Source organism: Ahaetulla prasina, chromosome 8 (genome assembly GCF_028640845.1).
Source record: "Ahaetulla prasina isolate Xishuangbanna chromosome 8, ASM2864084v1, whole genome shotgun sequence".
NCBI classification, from domain to species: Eukaryota; Metazoa; Chordata; class Lepidosauria; order Squamata; family Colubridae; genus Ahaetulla; species Ahaetulla prasina.
Window position 1 is genome coordinate 28273398 of NC_080546.1, and position 21872 is coordinate 28295269.

At 43.5% G+C, this 21872-nt stretch overlaps 1 protein-coding gene across 1 annotated transcript in view; it reads left to right on the plus strand.

Moving 5' to 3' along the window:
* Positions 1-21872, plus strand: part of HADH (hydroxyacyl-CoA dehydrogenase) — a 30992-nt gene continuing 9120 nt past the window's right edge. The window contains exons 1-4 of the mRNA XM_058193263.1: positions 1-159; positions 14708-14836; positions 16337-16494; positions 20502-20628. Of these exons, the coding sequence (XP_058049246.1) occupies positions 43-159; positions 14708-14836; positions 16337-16494; positions 20502-20628 (531 nt within the window). The 5' untranslated portion in view covers positions 1-42. The remainder of the gene's footprint in view (positions 160-14707; positions 14837-16336; positions 16495-20501; positions 20629-21872) is intronic.

The following is a 21872-nucleotide window of genomic DNA, read 5'->3' on the forward strand; positions in this document are numbered from 1 at the left end:
CTGCCTCCTCCTCCTCCTCCTCGCACAAGAGCGTGCTTCGCCATGGCTTTCGCGACCCGTCCCTTCGTGCGCCTGGCTTCCACCGCAGCCGCCAAGAAGCTGGTGATCAAGCATGTGACAGTGGTCGGAGCCGGCCTGATGGGCTCCGGGATCGCCCAGGTGAGCCGCTTCACAGAGGCGTCTGCCCTCCGAGGCTGGAAATAAGGGGCGTCGGCTGGAGCAGTTCAGCTTTGAGCCTCCGTGGCCCTCGCCTCCCTTGGTTTAGTGCATGGAAAATCTGCTGCTCGCCGCGATTGGATTCCCTGAGTGCTGGGCTAAGAGCCGGAAAATCTGTGCCAAAAAGTGCCTTTGATTAATACTAAAGGAAGGCGATCTTAAGTCTGTTGCAATCGGGGAGGGGGAAATCAAAATTGCTAGCAAAAGAAGAGGCCAGCAGGAGAAGGACACCAGCGTCCTCCACTGCAGTTCTCCAAAAATGCTGGGACTACCACTCAGAGAATACCCACTTAGTATCTGGTATGAGAATTATACTTTTCATGCAACATGTAGTTTACTGTACTATATAGTCTAGAATAGCTGGGAAATTCTGGGAGTTGGAAGTCCACACAGTTGCTGAGGTTGAGAAATCCAGGTTGCAGGTGGAGCAAAGTTGATCTGTGTAGATAAATTCCCATTAAGCTGAACTGAAACACAACTACACTAGTAAAGAGGCACATGCCTCCAATGTGGTTTGGGCTTGCCATGCTCAAGGTATGGTAAGAGAAAACCTTTAGCTGTGACAGATATGCCGCTTTTTGGATACTATAACTTCCTTTGAAAACTTTAGGAATTATACCCAAAGGTGCTTTTTTTCAAGAGGCAACTGGACTTTCTGGTTTCTCTTTGAAGACATTTCGCTTCTTATCCAAGAAGCTTCTTCAGGTCCTGAAGAAGCTTCTTGGATGAGAAGCAAAATGTCTTCAAAGAAAAACCAGAATGTCCAGTTTCCTCTTGGAAAAAGCACCTTTGGGACAACCATGACCTGGATGACTGAGAATCTTCATAGACACTTAGGAATTATAACTCAGAACTTTCAAACCAAGTCTCATCCCAAGTTTTGTTTTTGCCCGTAGTGCCATTCCAGAACTTTTTTTATTGAAAAGGCATAAAAAAGAAGAGTATCTTATCTCCTTCCCCCCCCAAAAAAAAACCCTAATAGGCTGGGTTTTTTTTTTTAAATACTGCAGCTGTTGCAGTTCCCAATAAGAAAAAAAAACATTTGTAACAATAGTGACACTTTAAAAAATTCCCACAAAACATAGTAATCAAGGACTTTGTGTAACAGGACTTAGTCCTTACTACTAGTTAGGACTAAGGACTGACTTATGTAGTCCTTCGTCCCTAAGCTTCTCCAAGGCCTGGTAGGAAATAATGGTTTTAACTAATTTCCAAATAGCAGAAAGGGACAGGATATCCTAAGGTAAGGCAGACTCATTAATTTTAGGGAAAATTCACTGATATTCGAAGTCGTTGAATGATGGAACTATCCACTCAAAAGACATGGCCAGCTTCCCTTTGATGGAATGCTCACATGAATAAGGAAATAGCTGCCAAAGGGGGTGGGCTCATTGACTTAAATCAGGGGATCATACATTTTTTCAGCTCATCAACCACTTCACGAAGTTTCAGTTCGTTCATTGACCATTTATTATATAAAAAATGAATACTGTTCAATAGTACTATGACAAATAACAACAGCAATAATGGATAGCTTCGTCAAGCCTTGAGAAATGATATTGACCACTTTGAGGAATGCTGGCTTAGATAATAGTTCTGGCAAGTGCATATTGAAGTACCGTATATACTCGAGTATAAGCCGAGTTTTTCAGCACGTTTTTTGTGCTGAAAAACGTCCCCTCAGCTTATACTCGAGTCTACGTCTTCGGGAACCCCGCACAGGAGGGGGTACCGAACGGACTCCCATGGGAGGGACGGGGAGCGGGCCCGCCGAGGTCCCGCGGGATTTGTCGCCCCCAGGCCGGCCCCCATTCCCGTGTCTGGTGGGCGGACGGCGCAAACTTGGCGGGCTGTGCATTGGCGCGGGGAAGCCCTGGTGGTGCAGTGTTCCCGTTCGCCCTGGCCTCCGTCCTCCGATCTCCTGCGCTGGGAGGCGGCGGCGGCGAGCCAGCGAGCAACCGGGCACCGCGGACTTTGGCAAGGAGGAAGGTGGGAGGCGGAGCTGCCGGCTGTGGGGGTTGAGGCGTGCAAGAGGGTGGCGTGGAAAGGCCTTTTGTGTGTGTGTGTGTGTGTGCGCCTGTGTGCCCTAGGGAGGAAGCGGAGCTGCCGGCTGTGTGGGGGTTGAGGGGCGTGCAAGAGGAGCGCGCCTCCTCCTCTTCCTCCACGCTCGCTCCTCTTCCACACCCCTCACCCCCACCATCCCCCACCCTCTCCACGCGTGAAGGTCACCTCCTCCCTCTTCCAGGCGGCGGCGGCGGCGGCGGCGGCGGCTCCGAGCGGAGCGCCACAGCCGGCAGCTCCGCTTCCCTCCCACGGTCCCAGTCAGCGAGCGGTGGCGACATGCGGCGCGCTCCGCTTTCACCGTTCGGCTGGATTGGGACCAACAACAGGTCGCGGCGGGCGGGGAGCCGCCAGCCTTCTCGGCTGAGGAGGAGGTTTCCCGAGCGGTGGCGTCGGCCGAGAAGGCTGGCGGCTCCCGCCCGCCCGCGCGGACCGCCAAGCGGTCCCAATCCAGCGAGCGGTGGCGACATGCGGCGCGCTCCGCTTTCACCGTTCGGCTGGACTGGGACCGTGGGAGGAAGCGGAGCTGCCGGCTGTGTGGGGGTTGAGGCGTGCAAGAGGCGCGCCTCCTCCTCTTCCTCCACGCTCGCTCCTCTTGCCGCCCTCAACCCCACCATCCCCACCCTCTCCAGCGTGAAGGTCACCTCCTCCCTCTTCCAGGCGGCGGCGGCGGCGGCGGCTCCGGCGGGCGCCACAGCCGGCAGCTCGCTTCCTCCCACGGTCCCAGTCCAGCCGAACGGTGAAAGCGGAGCGCGCCGCATGTCGCCACCGTTCGGCTGGATTGGGACCGCGGCAACAGGTCGCGGCGGGCGGGGAGCCGCCAGCCTTCTCGGCTGAGGAGGGAGGGTTTCAACGGTGAAAGCGTCGGCCGAGAAGGCTGGCGGCTCCCCGCCCGCCGCGGACCCAAGGCGGTCCCAATCCAGCCGAACGGTGAAAGCGGAGCGCGCCGCATGTCGCCACCGCTCGCTGGACTGGGACCGTGGAGGAAGCGGAGCTGCCGGCTGTGGCGCCCGCTGAGCCGCCGCCGCCGCCGCCGCCGCCTGGAAGAGGGAGGAGGTGACCTTCACGCTGGAGAGGGTGGGGATGGTGGGGTTGAGGCGTGCAAGAGGAGCGAGCGTGGAGGAAGAGGAGGAGGCGCGCCTCTTGCACGCCTCAACCCCCACACAGCCGGCAGCTCCGCCTCCCTAGGGCACACAGGCGCACACACACACAAAAGGCCTTTCCACGCCGCCTCTTGCACGCCTCAACCCCACCATCCCCACCCTCTCCAGCGTGAAGGTCACCTCCTCCCTCTTCCAGGCGGCGGCGGCGGCGGCTCAGCGGAGCGCCACAGCCGGCAGCTCGCTTCCTCCCACGGTCCCAGTCCAGCCGAACGGTGAAAGCGACATGCGGCGCGCTCCGCCACCGTTCGGCTGGATTGGGACCGCTTGGCAACAGGTCGCGGCGGGCGGGGAGCCGCCAGCCTTCTCGGCTGAGGGAGGAGGTTTCAACGGTGAAAGCGTCGGCCGAGAAGGCTGGCGGCTCCCCGCCCGCGCGGACCGCCAAGCGGTCCCAATCCAGCCGAACGGTGAAAGCGGAGCGCGCCGCATGTCGCCACCGCTCGCTGGACTGGGACCGTGGAGGAAGCGGAGCTGCCGGCTGTGGCGCCCGCTGAGCCGCCGCCGCCGCCGCCGCCTGGAAGAGGAGGAGGTGACCTTCACGCTGGAGAGGGTGGGGATGGTGGGGTTGAGGGCGTGCAAGAGGAGCGAGCGTGAGGAAGAGGAGGAGGCGCGCCTCTTGCACGCCTCAACCCCCACACAGCCGGCAGCTCCGCTTCCCTCCCTAGGGCACACAGGCGCGCACACACACGCACACACACACAAAAAGGCCTTTCCACGCCACTCTCTTGCACGCCTCAACCCCACCATCCCCACCCTCTCCAGCGTGAAGGTCACCTCCTCCCTCTTCCAGGCGGCGGCGGCGGCGGCTCGGCTCCGGCGGGCGCCACAGCCGGCAGCTCCGCTTCCTCCCACTGGTCCCAGTCCAGCCGAACGGTGAAAGCGGAGCGCGCCGCATGTCGCCACCGCTCGCTGGATTGGGACCGCTGGCTGGTCCGCGCGGCGGGCGGGGAGCCGCCAGCCTTCTCGGCTGAGGGAGGGAGGGTTTCAACGGTGAAAGCGTCGGCCGAGAAGGCTGGCGGCTCCCGCCCGCGCGGACCGCCAAGCGGTCCCAATCCAGCCGAACGGTGAAAGCGGAGCGCGCCGCATGTCGCCACCGCTCGCTGGACTGGGACCGTGGAGGAAGCGGAGCTGCCGGCTGTGGCGCCCGCTGAGCCGCCGCCGCCGCCTGGAAGAGGAGGAGGTGACCTTCACGCTGGAGAGGGTGGGGATGGTGGGGTTGAGGGCGTGCAAGAGGAGCGAGCGTGAGGAAGAGGAGGAGGCGCGCCTCTTGCACGCCTCAACCCCCACACAGCCGGCAGCTCCGCTTCCTCCCTAGGGCACACAGGCGCGCACACACACGCACACACACACAAAAAGGCCTTTCCACGCCACCTCTTGCACGCCTCAACCCCCACAGCCGCAGCTCCGCTTCCTCCCACCTTCCTCCTGCCAAAGTCCGCGGTGCCCGGTTGCTCGCTGGCTCGCCGCCGCCTCCCAGCGCAGGAGATCGGAGGACGGAGGCCAGGGCGAACGGGAACAGCCCACGCCCAAGAGGGAAAGGGAGCGAGTGGGTGGGTGGCTGGGACGAGACCCCCACCACAAACACACACACACACGCCCCGTGAGACGTCTTGCTTGCATGTCACACACACGCACCGCTCGCTGGGAAAAAAAAAAGGATGGATGGAAGTAAGGAAGGAAGGATGGATTGATGGATGGAGGCGACCGCTTTGAAGCGCAACCCTTCTCCCGCAACTAAGGGGGGGGTCAATGTTTTCCCCAATCCTAGGGTGTGGGGAAACAGTCATTCTTTCTTCCCCCCTAGTCTCTCCCGAGATCGCACTGCAGCGCCCATCATCCCCAGCCGGCAATCTGAGCTCGTGCCATCGATGTGGTCCTTGAACTTCCCCCTCCTAGGATGGCCGGCGTGGAGGGTGTGGTGGTGGTAAAACGGCCAGGAGAAAGCTTTCGCTCTTTTCGAGAGGTCCTCTTGGAAGGCTGCCTTGGAAAGGGAAAGTGGGGAGGGGGCAGAGATTTCTCCCTCAAAGGTCCCCTTGGAAGGCTGGGTTGGAAAGGGAAAGTGGGGAGGGGGCAGAGATTTCTTCCTCGGGTCCTTTTAGAGTCCTTGAGAAACTGATATCATACAAGGTTAATAAATTATACTCCTCCTCATTGATGAGTTTTTCATCCTGAAATTGATTGAAACATTGTACCATCATATGCTGCCATAGTATAGTGTTAACAACATCTGTAAAGATGATATATGAGCATGACACTAAGTTTTTTCTATATTTCCCCCTTTATTGAAAAACTTCCATCATGCTTCTTTCTGAAAACAAAGGTCATTATAATATACCTCATTATATATTTGATTTGATGATATTTCAGTTAATAAATACCATTTAAGGTGTTAAGCTTCTTTTCTTTTTCAGCAGCAAAGTGAATTACAACTTTAAAGAACTTTACTACTTTATATTCATTTATTTTAAGTATAGATTTTAGATTTTAAACAAATATGTTTAGAGCTTTTATATCTTTCAAGTTATTCAAATTATCCTCAGCAGGTATATAATGGCATCCAATTCCAATATCATGTTGGGGCTTTTGAGCAAGGGAGGAGGAACGTGAGCACCACCTTCGCTGGCATTCCGGGATTTCCTTTGTTTAGAGCTGGGAATCCTCCTTCCCTTTGCACTCCCTCCTCCCTCCCTCCTCCCTCTCTCTCTCTCTCTCTCTCACACACACACACACACACACACACACACAGACTTCTAAAGTCGATTGGCACAATGAAAGGCAAAGACCACAATTGTTTTAAGAAAGAAGCTTTAGCAGGAGGGGGATGGAGGGTGTTTTAAGTTTTGGCAAACAGCCAGGCCAACTGTATTGGAGAAGGTCACACAACTGGCCTTAACATTTTAGCTGCTGTCTTTTCCTCACACTTGGGTTTAATGATATTAGAGACCCTTATTGCCCTGCCAAAAAAAAAAAAAGAGCCACCCCAACGTCTATGAAAATTAACCTTCTGCCAAGAGACACTGTGCAGGGTATTTTCACTATTGGTGTGCATACAGGCTTAGATTTGTGCTGGGTTCTTAGTGCTTAGAGCACTGACCTTCAGAGGCACCCTGGTCCCTTGGAAGCTAAAGGAGGACTCATTTTCATGCTTGCAGTTGTATTGTCAATTTCTGTGAGACAATGTTGTTGAAGTAACTCACTCACTCATTCATTCATTCATTCATTCCTTGTGTGTCCAATCACACTTAGCCAATAAAAATTTATTCTATTCTATTCTATTCATTCATTCATTCATTCATTTATTTTGTCAAATACATATTAAATAATTATATAAATATAAGCATGAATTGAATACATAAAAGGAATACAACTAAAGGGAACATTAGGACAGGGACGGTAGGCACGCTGGTGCTCTTATGCACGCCTTACAGACCTCTTAGGAATGGGGTGAGGTCAATACTAGATAGTCTTTGGTTAAGGCTTTGGGGATTTTGGGAAGAGACCACAGAGTCAGGTAGCACATTCCAGGCCTCCGTGGCCCTCCGCCTTCCTTGGTTTAGTGCATGGAAAATCTGCTGAACGCTGGGCTAAGAGCCGGAAAATCTGTGCCAAAAAGTGCCTTTGATTAATACTAAAGGAAGGCGATCTTAAGTCTGTTGCAATCGGGGAGGGGGAAATCAAAATTGCTAGCAAAAGAAGAGGCCAGCAGGAGAAGGACACCAGCGTCCTCCACTGCAGTTCTCCAAAAATGCTGGGACTACCACTCAGAGAATACCCACTTAGTATCTGGTATGAGAATTATACTTTTCATGCAACATGTAGTTTACTGTACTATATAGTCTAGAATAGCTGGGAAATTCTGGGAGTTGGAAGTCCACACAGTTGCTGAGGTTGAGAAATCCAGGTTGCAGGTGGAGCAAAGTTGATCTGTGTAGATAAATTCCCATTAAGCTGAACTGAAACACAACTACACTAGTAAAGAGGCACATGCCTCCAATGTGGTTTGGGCTTGCCATGCTCAAGGTATGGTAAGAGAAAACCTTTAGCTGTGACAGATATGCCGCTTTTTGGATACTATAACTTCCTTTGAAAACTTTAGGAATTATACCCAAAGGTGCTTTTTTTCAAGAGGCAACTGGACTTTCTGGTTTCTCTTTGAAGACATTTCGCTTCTTATCCAAGAAGCTTCTTCAGGTCCTGAAGAAGCTTCTTGGATGAGAAGCAAAATGTCTTCAAAGAAAAACCAGAAAGTCCAGTTTCTTCTTGGAAAAAGCACCTTTGGGACAACCATGACCTGGATGACTGAGAATCTTCATAGACACTTAGGAATTATAACTCAGAACTTTCAAACCAAGTCTCATCCCAAGTTTTGTTTTTGCCCGTAGTGCCATTCCAGAACTTTTTTTATTGAAAAGGCATAAAAAAGAAGAGTATCTTATCTCCTTCCCCCCCAAAAAAAAACCCTAATAGGCTGTTTTTTTTAAAAAATACTGCAGCTGTTAGAGTTCCCAATAAGAAAAAAAAATATTTGTAACAATAGTGACACTTTAAAAAATTCCCACAAAACATAGTAATCAAGGACTTTGTGTAACAGGGCTTAGTCCTTACTACTAGTTAGGACTAAGGACTGACTTATGTAGTCCTTTGTCCCTACGCTTCTCCAAGGCCTGGTAGGAAATAATGGTTTTAACTAATTTCCAAATAGCAGAAAGGGACAGAATATCCTAAGGTAAGGCAGACTCATTAATTTTAGGGAAAATTCACTGATATTCGAAGTCGTTGAATGATGGAACTATCCACTCAAAAGACATGGCCAGCTTCCCTTTGATGGAATGCTCACATGAATAAGGAAATAGCTGCCAAAGGGGGTGGGCTCATTGACTTAAATCAGGGGATCATACATTTTTTCAGCTCATCAACCACTTCACGAAGTTTCAGTTCGTTCATTGACCATTTATTATATAAAAAATGAATACTGTTCAATAGTACTATGGCAAATAACAACAGCAATAATGGATAGCTTCGTCAAGCCTTGAGAAATGATATTGACCACTTTGAGGAATGCTGGCTTAAATAACAGTTCTGGCAAGTGCATATTGAAGTAGTTAGTTGGCAGACCTCTTTTGTGTAAATAGAATAGTAGCCCAATGGCAAGATAGGTAGCAAATAAATTTAGCAAATAAATAAAACTTTTGTCAAAGTAACAGAAGTATTGTGCCATCACAATGCAATCCCTCTTTCATGTGTCCATATAATGTTGCAACACATGCACAGTGCTCTGTTCGTCAAGTTGACAATAACTCCCCCAGCAGCTCTGCTGACAGTATGGAAGTTCCAAATTGCACAGTACCTTGTTGGTAGGTCTCTTTCAAGTATCTAAACATATTGTTCTTTGCTAAGGAATTGGTGCAATAGAGATAACTATATCTTTGCACTCTGATCCTTTTTGTTCCAAGTTAGTTGGGGTAAAAAAATGCCAAGTGGACACAGCTTTAATTTGTTTAAATCCCCTTTAGTAATAAAGAGAAAAGCCCCAAGAATTAACCAAAATGAAATGAGTCTTCAGAATGTATTGAGTGTAGACAGAATTGAATTTTTCCAGAGTTACGTGAGAGTTTAGAAACATTGAGTTAAAGTTTGGTTTGCATGGAATATATACTAGGATCAAGAGCCATGTCATATTTGGCAATTGCATTTCATATCTTGGGAACCCTATGACACTGAAACATGCTTTTGGTGATGCAGTCATTAATGGTCACTGGTAATGTTTTCATAAGAACATGTGGATGGCAGTGCAAAAATATAGCTTCCAAAATCACTGTTATTTTCAAAAGAATCCTTGGATTCCCTGGATGTGTTTTTAGAAGATAAAAATGGCAAGTGGTTGTACCTCATGATTTATATATACCCAGTTGCCCAGGGAGGAAAAAATACAGTAGTCCTCAACTGCAAAATTCATTTAATGACCAGTCAAAATTACAATGGCATTGAAAAGAATGACTCTACCATTTGTCATACTTATAACTGTTGCAACAGCCCCATGGTCACGTGATCAAAAATCAGACCCTTGGCAGCTGACTCATATTAATGCCCAGGGTCATGTGATCACCTTTTGTGACATTCTCCAGATCCGCTTAACAACCATATTATTAACCGCAGTGATTCACTTAACAATTGTGGCAAGAAAAAGTAATAAAATGGGGCAAAACTCACTTAACAAATGTCTTACTAGCAACAGAAATTATGGTTGTAAGTAAAGGACTACTTGAAAAAAAGAGCTGTGTATATTTAGCGAGTATCCTGGGAAGGCTACAAAGATATCCAGTAGTTAACTCAGTTTAGCTTCTTCTCAGAAACGAATGGTTTTGTATTCTGTCAGCCATTTTATGACTGAATAAGCCAATCCCACACCTGTGACAGCTCTTCTTTCAATACTACAACATGAATTTAAAGATGGACTATTAAATCTTGGCCCAAATGGTTTGAGATCCCTGCATTAAATCCACATTGGGGATTTAATTTGTTTCTTTACTTCTTATTAGAGATCCATCACAGCAAGAATCACAGTTTTCAATGTACATGACAAGTTGCAAGTTATATTATATTGTGGAACATTGGACGTGTGGTTTGGGCCACACATTGCACTAATCCATAACATGGTTTTTGTGACTTAGTTTTATCTGCATCCAACTATTGTGGCTTGAAAAACAGTGTAGTTTCGAAGGGAGAGCAATTTTTTTGGTGCTGGAGGACCTCCATGCATGGAAAGGAGGAAATCAAGAATTGGCATGTAGTGTCCTACTGGCATGAATAGGCAGAGTGGGGAAGTTTGCTTTTTCCCCCTGGACCTTTGTGGAGAATGTGGAGCAAAGGTATCTTTCACTAAAAACAAATAACTCTGTTTTAGGGTTTTGGGTACGGATTTGGCTCCTTTTTATGCCCTCAAATGGTAGCAAATCATACTACTGATTTTGAGCAACAGTGGTGAAAAAATGGTTTTAAGGATCAATGAAAAGAAACGTGGTGGTTGTGTGCAGTCCTGGAACCACAGGTTGCCCATCTCTGGATTAACATTATTTGTGAACCTAGTTGTAAGAAAACATGGATATAACAAACCATGATACCCTGTCTGATGTAAATCCAACCATTGTTTCCTGCATAGAAAGTTGTTGGGAAGGAGTCATGAGTAATTTTGGCAAAGACTATAACAGTGATGGCGAACCTTTTTGGCACTGAGTGACCAGGAAGAGGAGCTGCCCAGGGGGCATGCGCACGTCGGCTAAGGTACTTCCAGTTTCCGGCACGGTTACTGCCACACATGCACACATGCCAATCAGCTGGCCGGTGCGCATGTTTACGCCGGAAAACAGAAGACCAGCTCTTCTGGTTTCTGACACACACAAAGGCCAGCTGATCGTCACATGCGCATGCATGCCAGAAACCCGGAAGAGGAACGGGTGATGTTGTGTGTGCCAAGAAACATGGCTCCGTGTGCCACTTTGGGCACACATGTCATAGGTTCGCCATCACGGGATTATAAAATACTGTTGCTTAAATGTGCTTTAAATACTGTGGTTAAGCTGATGTTATTGGCAGAATTTAACCTTATAATATCATGCTAGCATGCCTTGTCTTGTCAATCTCTCATGTCTTGTTTGCTATATTTAAATTGGTTGTGTATCAATTTTTCAGGTCTGTTACTCTGTATTTTGACTTTTATTTGCTTCTTGTTCTTTATTTTTCTTTCCTTTTTCTTAATTCCATCTATGTTTACCCCTTTTAGGCTGTAATCCAATAGTCTCGTTAAGAATATGTGTCAGGTTGTATGTATCTGGCTACATTGTTAATACATTTCATGTACCTTGTAAATTAAGCTGTTGCTTTTGAATTATCATCTTGTAAAAAACTAATTCGCCTAAGATCATTTCCAGCTTTTCATGTGTGTGTGTTTGTATGTATGTGTGTATATGTATAAATTAAATTTGACTACTCCTTGGTAATTTAAGCACGTGAGAACATGATTAATGCCATTTTTTAAAATAAACCTGCCTATTGTTAGATATTCGTCTAAGTACTTCTACAGAAAAGACTAGCCCAGAAATATTTTTGGTAACTTACCTTCCCAGGACAGGCTGTGTTTTGTCAGTACAACACATTAGCAACCTGAGACAACTGCATGCTTTCTATGGTTTATTCTTCAAGGGCACTGTTCATTTGCTGCAAGGGATTAGGTGAATGGTAAGCAAATAGAAGTAACTTTTACACAACTTTTGCAAAGTTATAATTAGGCATTGTTTCATTCTAGAAGCAAGAGTTTTACATAAGCAGGAAAAAAAAAGTACATTATTACCTTAGCAAAGATGCGATTTACCATCTAGTGAGGCATTTGAAATAGGCCATAGGCAACAAGCAAATGGTGTGGACTAATCAAAATAGAGACACCACCGTTCCAGCATCTACTTAATTCCAGAAAAACTCCAATCATCAACTAACCCCCACCTCCGAGTTAAAATATTACATATACAAATGCCAGAAAGCAAACCCCATTTGTAAACCATTGTTTGGCTGAGGAAGCCTTGCTGGGACGTGAGCTAAAATGTCTGCAAAAAAACTGATTAATACCTTGGCACTGATTTCCTCAAAGCCGGGATAGCTCAGGCAGTAAAGAAGCCTGTTATTAGAACACAGAGCCTGCAATTACTGCAGGTTCGAGCCCGGCCCAAGGTTGACTCAGCCTTCCACCCTTTATAAGGTAGGTAAAATGAGGACCCAGATTGTTGGGGGGGCAATAAGTTGACTTTGTAAAAAATATACAAATAGAATGAGACTATTGCCTTATACATTGTAAGCCGCCCTGAGTCTTCGGAGAAGGGCGGGGTATAAATGTAAAAAAAAAAAAAAAGCCTGGAGAACCCAACTAAGCATGTAAAACTCTTATTTCTTCCTTGAGCAGAGTCAATTTGTTACTTGATTTAATGATACAGAGTAAGTCTGTGTAAGATTGTTTGGAGGGGCATCAGCAGATGTTTTGGTAGGGCTCAAGAGAGAGGAAGAGGAAGAAAGATGAGTAGGAAAAGCACAACAACAATATAACCCAGCTATTTTCCGATGAATGGAAAAGCTTCATTAACATACGCATTAATATAAATTCACACAATTATATTTAGGGATGTAAAATAGTCAGGACTGAAGTGTGCAAGATGGTTTTGCAATAAGACTGTGCCATAGGTCATTCATCCTTATCTGGGGCACATTTGAGGTATGTGAACATGATACCATAATTTCCAACCAGCATGAATGCTGTTGAGAATTTAGGAAATTGAAATTCACATATCTATGAAGGGTAACCAAGTTAAGAACTACTCACATAGGTTTATTAAGAACCATTTTATGACTAGGATTTGTACAGACTAATCTCAGACCGATTTTATATGAGTTCAGTTTGACACCCCTACTAAACGCTGAGGGCAGAGAAAGAATTGGCAGTGGAAGGAGAAAATTAATGTTAGCTTCAACCCTAATTTTGTTTTCCCATTATTGTTTTTTTATACATAAATGATTGATTTCTTCTATTATGACATATCAGGCATTCTAATTGAGAAGCCTATCTGGTAAGTGCATTTGTACCCATTAAGATACTTGCAGTAGCCTTCATATTCACATTTCATAATGATGGGTATAGTTGGCTACCATAATTTAAATGCACTACCCATATGGATGATACAAACTATGGATAATTATATAACTTTAAAAATAGTTTTAAAATACGGTTGTGCAAATTTCCAAGCACAACATTTTAAGGGAAGAATTCAGTCTTTGTGTTGAGTCATGGTTTGATTAATCATGGTTAAGTAAGCTACAATTGGCTGAGTTTAGAGAAACTTATAAATCACAGTGGCCAAGTTCACACAATGTTCTAATTCAATGCGAAGCAAACCACTTTACCACTTAGCACAGTGTGTGCATCCAGCCTATGCATTACGGACAGATTCCTTTAGAAGGAGGACTTAATGGTTTAAAGATTAAATCTTCCTTACTGGCTTTGGGAAATACATGTTAAAATGTAACTTTTCTTTTTTAAAAAAGGAAGTTAACTGCTTTTATTTAAAACTTTTAGAGAAAAAGCAAAGTTTCATATATATATATATTTCTGATTGCCTTCTAGTAAAGTGGTCATTTCAGGAACAAGTTGAGTAAGGTGTTTTATTTTCTGCTTGCAATTGAACAATCTTTCTGAACCAAGAATATTTTAACGAAGACTTGATGCTTTCTTCATATATCTCAGTTGTGTTTTGCTTGTACCAAAGACACAACATAAATAAGACACAGTACTGCAATTGCCATCTCCTGTACAGCTGGCTTTAATTCTTTTCCTCAATTAAGACTAACAAAACTATGGAACTGTGAAGATGATGGTGTTCATCAAATTTCTTAAAAACAAACCATAATGAGGTAATTCCCTAATTAGGACCAAGTAGAGATTGATGTTCCAGGTCCTGTCTCTGTATGGAATATCATAAACTGGGACCAAAGAAGCTGCCCTTTTCTGTTGCAGGGCCTACCCTGTGCATACCAGATCTGATTGGACAACTATTTGTCTGAAATGACACAGGGTTTCCAACTTGAGCAGGGGGTTGGACTAGAAGACCTTCAAGGTTCCTTCCAAATCTGTTATTCTATTATTCTCTCTGCTGGGATTTTGGAAGGCATTAAAAACATGAACATGTGGAGAGGTTGGGAGGTGAATGGGGCCCTTAAAATTGTAAATGTTTATCAAAAATTGCCAATATTTAGTGTAACTTCAGTAGATCTGGTAAATATATTGCTTTGATCTGGAATTTATCCTCCTGTTGGCTTTGTTATTTTTCCCCTAGTTAGCATGGCAGTTTCTGCTTTTACTTATGTCTTGGTATATGGGAAGAATGGACAGAAATTTGGTTAATTTAAATTTGATTTAGTTGAATTCGGTTTTGAGTTAAGTTGGGTGGTTTCATACTTTAGTCCCTGTTAGGAGGAGCAGAAGGATTGTGTACAAAGGTGCTTCTGAAAACAGAAGGCCAATAAAAAGGTCTCCTTTTATGGGGCTGATCCTTTATCTGTTTCAGGAATTTTGCTTGGCTGATATTTGAGATATACAGATCTAAGTTTTGTCAGCACCATGTTTAAATTTCAACTTGCTCCCAATGTCCAATAGATGACTTAGGGTCCATCACTTTTTTGTAGGTAATGGATTAACTTCTCTTTTTCCTCCCCCTTTCCTATCTTTTTTACAGGTTGCTGCCGCAACTGGCCACACGGTGGTATTAGTGGACCAGACAGATGAAATATTAAATAAGGCCAAGAAACAAATTGAGGATAGTCTGAAGAAACTATCAAAGAAAAAGTTTGCAGACAAACCCGAGGTGACTTTTTATAAATATTGAGAAGGCTAGTGTTCTTTTTCAGGTTTAGTACAAGGGGCCAATTTTCCCCAACATACAATAAAGGAGTCTCAGCTGTATTGGGTGGCTACTAGATTTAGGAAGGCTGTTATGCGGAAGTAAAATTTTGGGAACACGAGGAAAGCTAAACTAAAATCAAACAGGTATTGATTTTTTAAAACTTTTTTTTTATAAAATCAAAATCCAGCATAGATAACCATTGCAAAAAGTCCTCGAAAAGTATTGCTTCTACAGGTTACTTGTTTCATACGCATTTGTAGCCTCTAAAGACAAAACCTGTTAAAGGTTCACTGGGTGCTTCAAATTGAAGGTGATCTGGTTGAATCTCCCCTTTGAAGCCAATCCAAAGGGCTTTTACCTACTGAAGTAGAACAACCCATATTGCTTCTTTTTGAACCTTTCAGTGCCTTTCTGCTCCAACACATAGAATACTTGCTTTTAAAGTGCATGAAGCTGCTCTTGGTGTTTTGTAAGTTTGAGCATTTCAGTAGCAGCATCCTTTTGCTTCAGGCATGTTGCCTTCAAAGCTTGTTGTCTTCAGTGTCTGAAGCCAAAAGTTGAGACAAGTGGCACCTGCTTTATGCGGTAATATTTTTTGAAAGAGATGGTGCAAATGTGTCCCGGTTGTGTAGAGTGGAAAGCTCAGATTCAGGTGTGTTGGTGATTGTATCTTTGAAGTTCTGTCATAATGATGGATATCAGTGCTGACAGTTGGAACATGTGCTGCCAAACGGGGAGGGAATCAGAGCAGCTGCACATGGAAAATTGTGTGAAGCCCCAGAGGTGGAATTTCATCATTTAATTGGGCAGGGCAGGGGGGGAGGACATAAAGCTGCCGGTGGTTTCCTTTTCTCTAATGCGTTTTGCTATTTGAGGGACAAGCAATCAGTTCAATATGCACAAACAGATTCCTAATATTTTATAATACCGCATTCTATTACATGTTTTGATTGTTATTTAGGACTTTGTAATTATTGGCTTTATTGTTACCTTTGTGAAATGGGTGGCTATCAGAGGTGGGTTTCAGCAGGTTCTGACAAGTTCTGGAGAACCAGTAGCAGAAATTTTGAGTAGTTCGGAGAACCGGTAGTAAAAACTCTGACTGACCTCACCCCCATCTATTCTCTGCCTCCCAAGTCCCAGCTGATCGGGAGGAAATGGGGATTTTGCAGTAACCTACCTTGCATTGGAGAGGGAATGGAGATTTTACAGTAGTGTAATGTTGGAGTGGGGTGGGAATGGAGATTTTATAGTATCCTTCCCCTGCCACGCCTACCAAGCCACTTCAGGCCCACCAAGCCACGCCCACCGAACCGGTAGTAAAAAAAATTGAAACCCACCACTGGTGGCTATATAATTTGGGCAATAAATAAAATACAAATGACTTTAAAGCAAGCTTCTGTTTACACAGATAAGTGTAACACTCAGTAAACAAATTTTATTGCTTTTTCAACTTTGCAGGCTGGTGTAGAATTTGTTGAGAAGACCTTAAAGAATATAACAGTGAACACGGATCCGGTCTCTGTAGTCCACAGCACTGACCTTGTGGTGGAGGCCATTTTGGAACACTTAACCCCAAAAACTGAGCTCTTCAAGACATTGGATACGTTTGCGGCGGAGTATGTTTTTCAAATTATACAGTATTTTTCAAATACAGACAAGATAAATACAAAAAGTCATTACCAACTAGAGAGATGAAAATATTAATTTGCAGGACTGTACTTTCTTCTGATGATTTTAATGATTAGTCTAAGAAAAGTTTAAATGTAGGGTTGATTGTCCTGTTCACAACTCAAATAAACTCCTGACCAGTTGCGTAAATAATCAGTTGAAAATGTTAACTGATTTAAGAGAAATGGGGAGAACATTTATTTATTTCAAAGGAAAAGCAGCTTTGCTAGATGTCTGCTTTCATTAAAGAAAAGATTTCAACTAATTCTGTTTTTACTTGGAAACTGCTTCTGGATCTGTTCTTGAGGTGAAAAAAGAATGACACTTGGATTTTGAGTTTTGTTGATTAGATAGATTTATTGTTATAGAAATTGCTAGTAACAGTAAAAAATGGCAGTTGTGTGTTATTATCTTATTCTACTGCGTTAAAAAGAGTCGGAAGTCAATGCTTGTCTTTCTTTTTTCCTTTTTCCCTACACTTTTCCCTCTTCCTTTTCATCTCCCTTTCTTTCCCATTATTTTCATTTGTCTTTACATTTAATATTTTGATAAACCAATAACAGTATATATCCAAGCTTACAAAAAGGTTTAATTGATGTGCTAGGGCAGAGGTCAGCAACCCGTGGCTCTGGAGCTGCATGTGGCTCTTTCATTCCTCTGTTGCGGCTCCCTGTTGCTGGTCAGCTCCACAATTGATAGGGCTTTCGGTTAGAACAAGTAGAGGAAAAAGGATGCCATGCTAGGAGGAGAATCTATGGTGGGGGAACCAGACTTCCGGTCGGCAGAGGAAAAAGGACCTTGCACTAAAAGGAAACTATGGTGGGAGAACCAGACTTCCGGTTGACTCCAAAATTGAACAGGGGGCTTCCAGTTAGGGCATTTGTGGCTCTTTAAGGTTGCCGACCCGTGTTTTGGGTTTGGCCCAAAAATGTGGATCCAGCAAAGATGAACATTAATTTTGAATTCATCTAAATTCAATTAAAATAAACGTATGCACATAATTCTTCCTTAAAGTCCACTTGTTCTGCGGCTATTCAGTTACAATGGTGCTGAATGAGGGGGACTTACGAAAGATCCTCGTAGTTAATGACTGTTGCAATGTCCCTGCAGGCTCGTCATTATGATTTGGGCCCTTGGCAAGTGGCTTGCAATTATGACATCACAGAGTAACATGATCACCATTTGTGACCTTCACTGTCAGCTTCTGACAAGGAAAGTCATTGGGGAAGTTGGCAGGAGGTTGCAAATTGCAGTCATATGACACTGCATTATATGGGATTCACTGAACAACAGCAATCGGTATGGCCAGCCACAACTGCTGTTATAAGTTGGTGCAGTCACGTGACAATGTGCTTTGTCTCTCTTAATTGCTTAGCAACGGAGCTGCTGTCCCAGTTTCTGTCATTATGCAAGTACCTATATTCATTAAGTACAACTAGTATGATTTTTCTCATGTATTTAATAATTTTCTTTTGCTGTTACATCAGAAGTTAGAATCTTTCTGAGAGAGTCAGGGGTTACCCACTATGAATCTTCGTTTGAATTTAAGTCACTTGGTTATAAATTAAAATATAGTTAATGGAAACCCAAAGTTGTATAGAGACTTGATGTAGCTTAATTGTTCTGACAATTTTAATTTTATATTAGAATAGAATAGAATAGAATAGAATAGAATAGAATAGAATAGAATAGAATAGAATAGAATAGAATTTTTTATTGGCCAAGTGTGATTCAACACACAAAGAATCTTCTATATTAGCTTTTATTTTAACTTGCTGGCTTAATGCGATAAAAAGAATATACTCTTCCCCTTTCTTTTCTTTGTCATGCCAAATAAAGCATTCCAAATAATATTTTGCTCACCAGAAGCTGAGAACTCATCTTACTTTCACATTGATGGTTCTTATCATTTTAAGATATTCTCTACTCCGTAGGAGAGGTCTGAGTGAAAATATTAACTTCAGAAAGAAAGAAAGTGGTGTAATTCTCCACTTGTGATCAAAGATTAAAAAGATATTCCTACACCAAAGAACCATTCTAGTAAATTATTTAGGCAAAGTCCCATTTCTTCTTCTTCCAAAGAAAGGTAATCATCGCTGTTTCAGAGGAATTACTGTTCAAAATTGAGCAATTTTATCAAAATATCATTGATAAAATAATCAACTAAATAGATTTTAAGGGTTGATGGTGGAATGAATAGAGTACAAGCTTGTTTGATGGTTGTATTTTTCATAGATCATAGTATCCATATCGCCCCTTTTAATAGCAAACTAAAACAAGCGCCAATGGCAGAGTAGGCTGAATTTTGACAAAGCCACATTCTGCAAAGTGTAGAAAAAAAATACAAGATGTGTTAAAAAAAATAATAAGGCAGGTGATCAAAGAGTGATAAGAATCTAAAATAACTGAGTTAGAATTGAAGCAGAGAACATGGAGGAACATAGAAAAGGGCAAAAATTAGAGTAAAGATGGAATGGTGTATCTTGAAAGAAAACTTATCAGTCGGGAATGCTAAACAAGTGAACTGTATCAACAGTTTTTGAATTTTTAAATGTAAATAGCATATTGCAAACCTCATGCGGCAATTTACTCCCCAGTTCCAGGTGTCTGATTTTAAACTTACCTTCAACGAACATGAATTTTCTTTATTCTTCTGCAAATGTTTTGAAAACTAGGAATATAATTAGTCGTGTACACTTCATCAGGGACGTGCAATATTTAAGGCTAGCCATTCAATGAGATCTTGGGATCTATGGAGTGGTGCGGTGGCCTAGAGGTAGAGCCCTCACCTCACAATCAGAAGGCTGTGAGTTCAATCCTAGATAGAGGCAGATATTTCTCTCGCTGGGCACACTGGAAATATATCTACTAAACAAAACTCCGCATTAGTGACAGGAAGGGCATCCAGCCATTAAATCACTCTGCTAGCTCTGTTCAGTTGCACAGATTCCTTCCTGCAAGGGATTATGGGGTCATTAAATGAAGATGATGATTCAATGGGATCTTGGGAATTGCACTCCCAAAAGTTGGAGAGTCAGGAGAAAGCGGGTGGACAAGAACTATAAAACTGAAATTTAATTAAAATACAATTACTAAGATTACTTTATGTATATTTAATAATGGTCATATACGGTCATATTAAATTTACACTTTAGCAGCAGCTTTGATAAGGAGGTGAGACTTTTGGTGGTGGTTAATGTACCTCCTTATTTGAAATTCCTGTTACATGCATCTGATGATGAAATAGTGCATAAATATTTTCTCATGGAAATCATGGAATCTAGAGGTTGAGTTTATGCATTTTTCCTTTCTTCTAGCCTTGAGTTGCTATTATGTTAATATTTTAATGATTACTCTGAGTTTATTATAAACTTGACTTATGAGAGAGATTAGATTCTTGCTGAATTTGAAATGAACAATGAAGGGAAATAAGCATATTTTTTTCCTTTTGGTTCCTTTTGTGTCAGATGATGCTACAAGTACAGTAATAGGTTTTATTCTTTTGGGGAATACTTTGATTTTAAAGGATATCTAACTCTGGTTATATGCTAAAGTAATCTGATTTCTAAAAAAGAATGCCATGTGGATTGATTATTAGGAAAGGAAGGCTTGAGGTTGTCTTTTTCTATTGTTTACATTTTGTTAGTGCTTAATAAACATCTTGTTGTTTGGGTTATTTAATTGCTTAACAGTACAGGTTACAGTCTTAATCTTCTCCTCTTTTTTCCAACTACTGGTAAAATAAAATCCATGTTCGATAATATTCTGTGTCTCCTTTTTGTTTAATCTTCACTGTAAGTCTGTCCATTTCTGCACAGTCTAGTATCTTCCTAATTATTTCTTCGTCTCGCGGTGTTTCTTCATTTTTCCAATATTGTTGAATTAAAAGTATTGTTAGGTGTTCGAAGAAAGAAGAGCTGCAACTAATGTAAGGTGAATATTATTTTCTCCCCAGGCACACCATATTTGCTAGCAACACTTCATCTTTGCCAATCACGGTCTTAGCTAATGCTACCACCCGGCAGGATCAGTTTGGCGGTTTACATTTTTTTAACCCGGTACCTCTGATGAAGCTTGTAGAGGTAAGGAGTCTTAACAGTATTCTAAAATAAATCTTGTGCCATGTTTAATGCATGCTGCTATTTAAACGTTACTGAGTTATTTATAAAAATAATAAAGGTGGGGTGCAAATTAATAATGGAAACAAATATATAAATAAAATTATTGAGGCTAAAATCGATATTAACATTTTCCTCACTATTGTGAGCTAGAACCCAATAAGAAGAATTCTGCCGGAGCGGATAAAATAGCCATTTGTTTTAAGATTCTGTCCCAACAGCATCCAAGCAGATACCAAAGAGAAATCCAGCAACAAGCAAAAAAAAAAAAAGAACTGGACTTGAATCTTTGGAGCAGGGGTGTCAAACTCGCAGCCCATGGGCCGGATCCGTCATGTGCTGATCACACCCACCGCCATTTTAGCGAAGGAGAAAGAAGTCGCGATACGTCATGTGATGACATGACGCCACGAGTTTGACACCCCTGCTTTGGATTAATACATATTCAAGACTACAGGTAGTCCTCAACTTACAGCAGTTCATTTAGTGACCATTCAAAGTTACCTACCATCGGGAAGGAGATATAACCAGCCGCACAAACAGGCTGAAGAACAGTTTATCCGTGGGCTGTCAGACTCCTGAATGAGAAATAACATCATAACTATCTACTATAACTAGATAGTATGATGGACTGCAGGGCCGGCGTGTAATGTGGAAAACCACTGGTGGAATAGGACTGGGTGTTTTTATTTATTTATTTATTTATTTAAATTTTTATACCGCCCTTCTCCCGAAGGACTCAGGGCGGTGTACAGCCAGGATAAAAAACAGTAAATATACAAAGTTAAAAATATCAATTTAAAATACCTATTCAATAGTGGCCGAATTAAAACCGTCAGATTGACCAACCTAAAATACCCCATATAAAATTACAAAAGATTAAAAAATTTAAAATTTAAAATTTAAAATTTAAAATCAGTCCAGTCCGCTTGAACAAATAAATGAGTTTTTAATTCCCGGCGGAAGGTCCGAAGGTCAGATATTAAACGCAAACCGGGGGGAAGGTCGTTCCAGAGAGTAGGTGCTCCAACAGAGAAGGCCCTACCCCTGGGGGCCGCCAGCCAGCATTGCTTGGAGGCGGCACCTGAGGAGACCCTCTCTGTGAGGCGTGCGGGTCGATGGGAGGCATACGGTAACAGCAGGCGGTCCCGTAAGTACCCGGGCCCTAAGCCATGGAGCGCTTTAAAGGTGGTAACCAAAACCTTGAA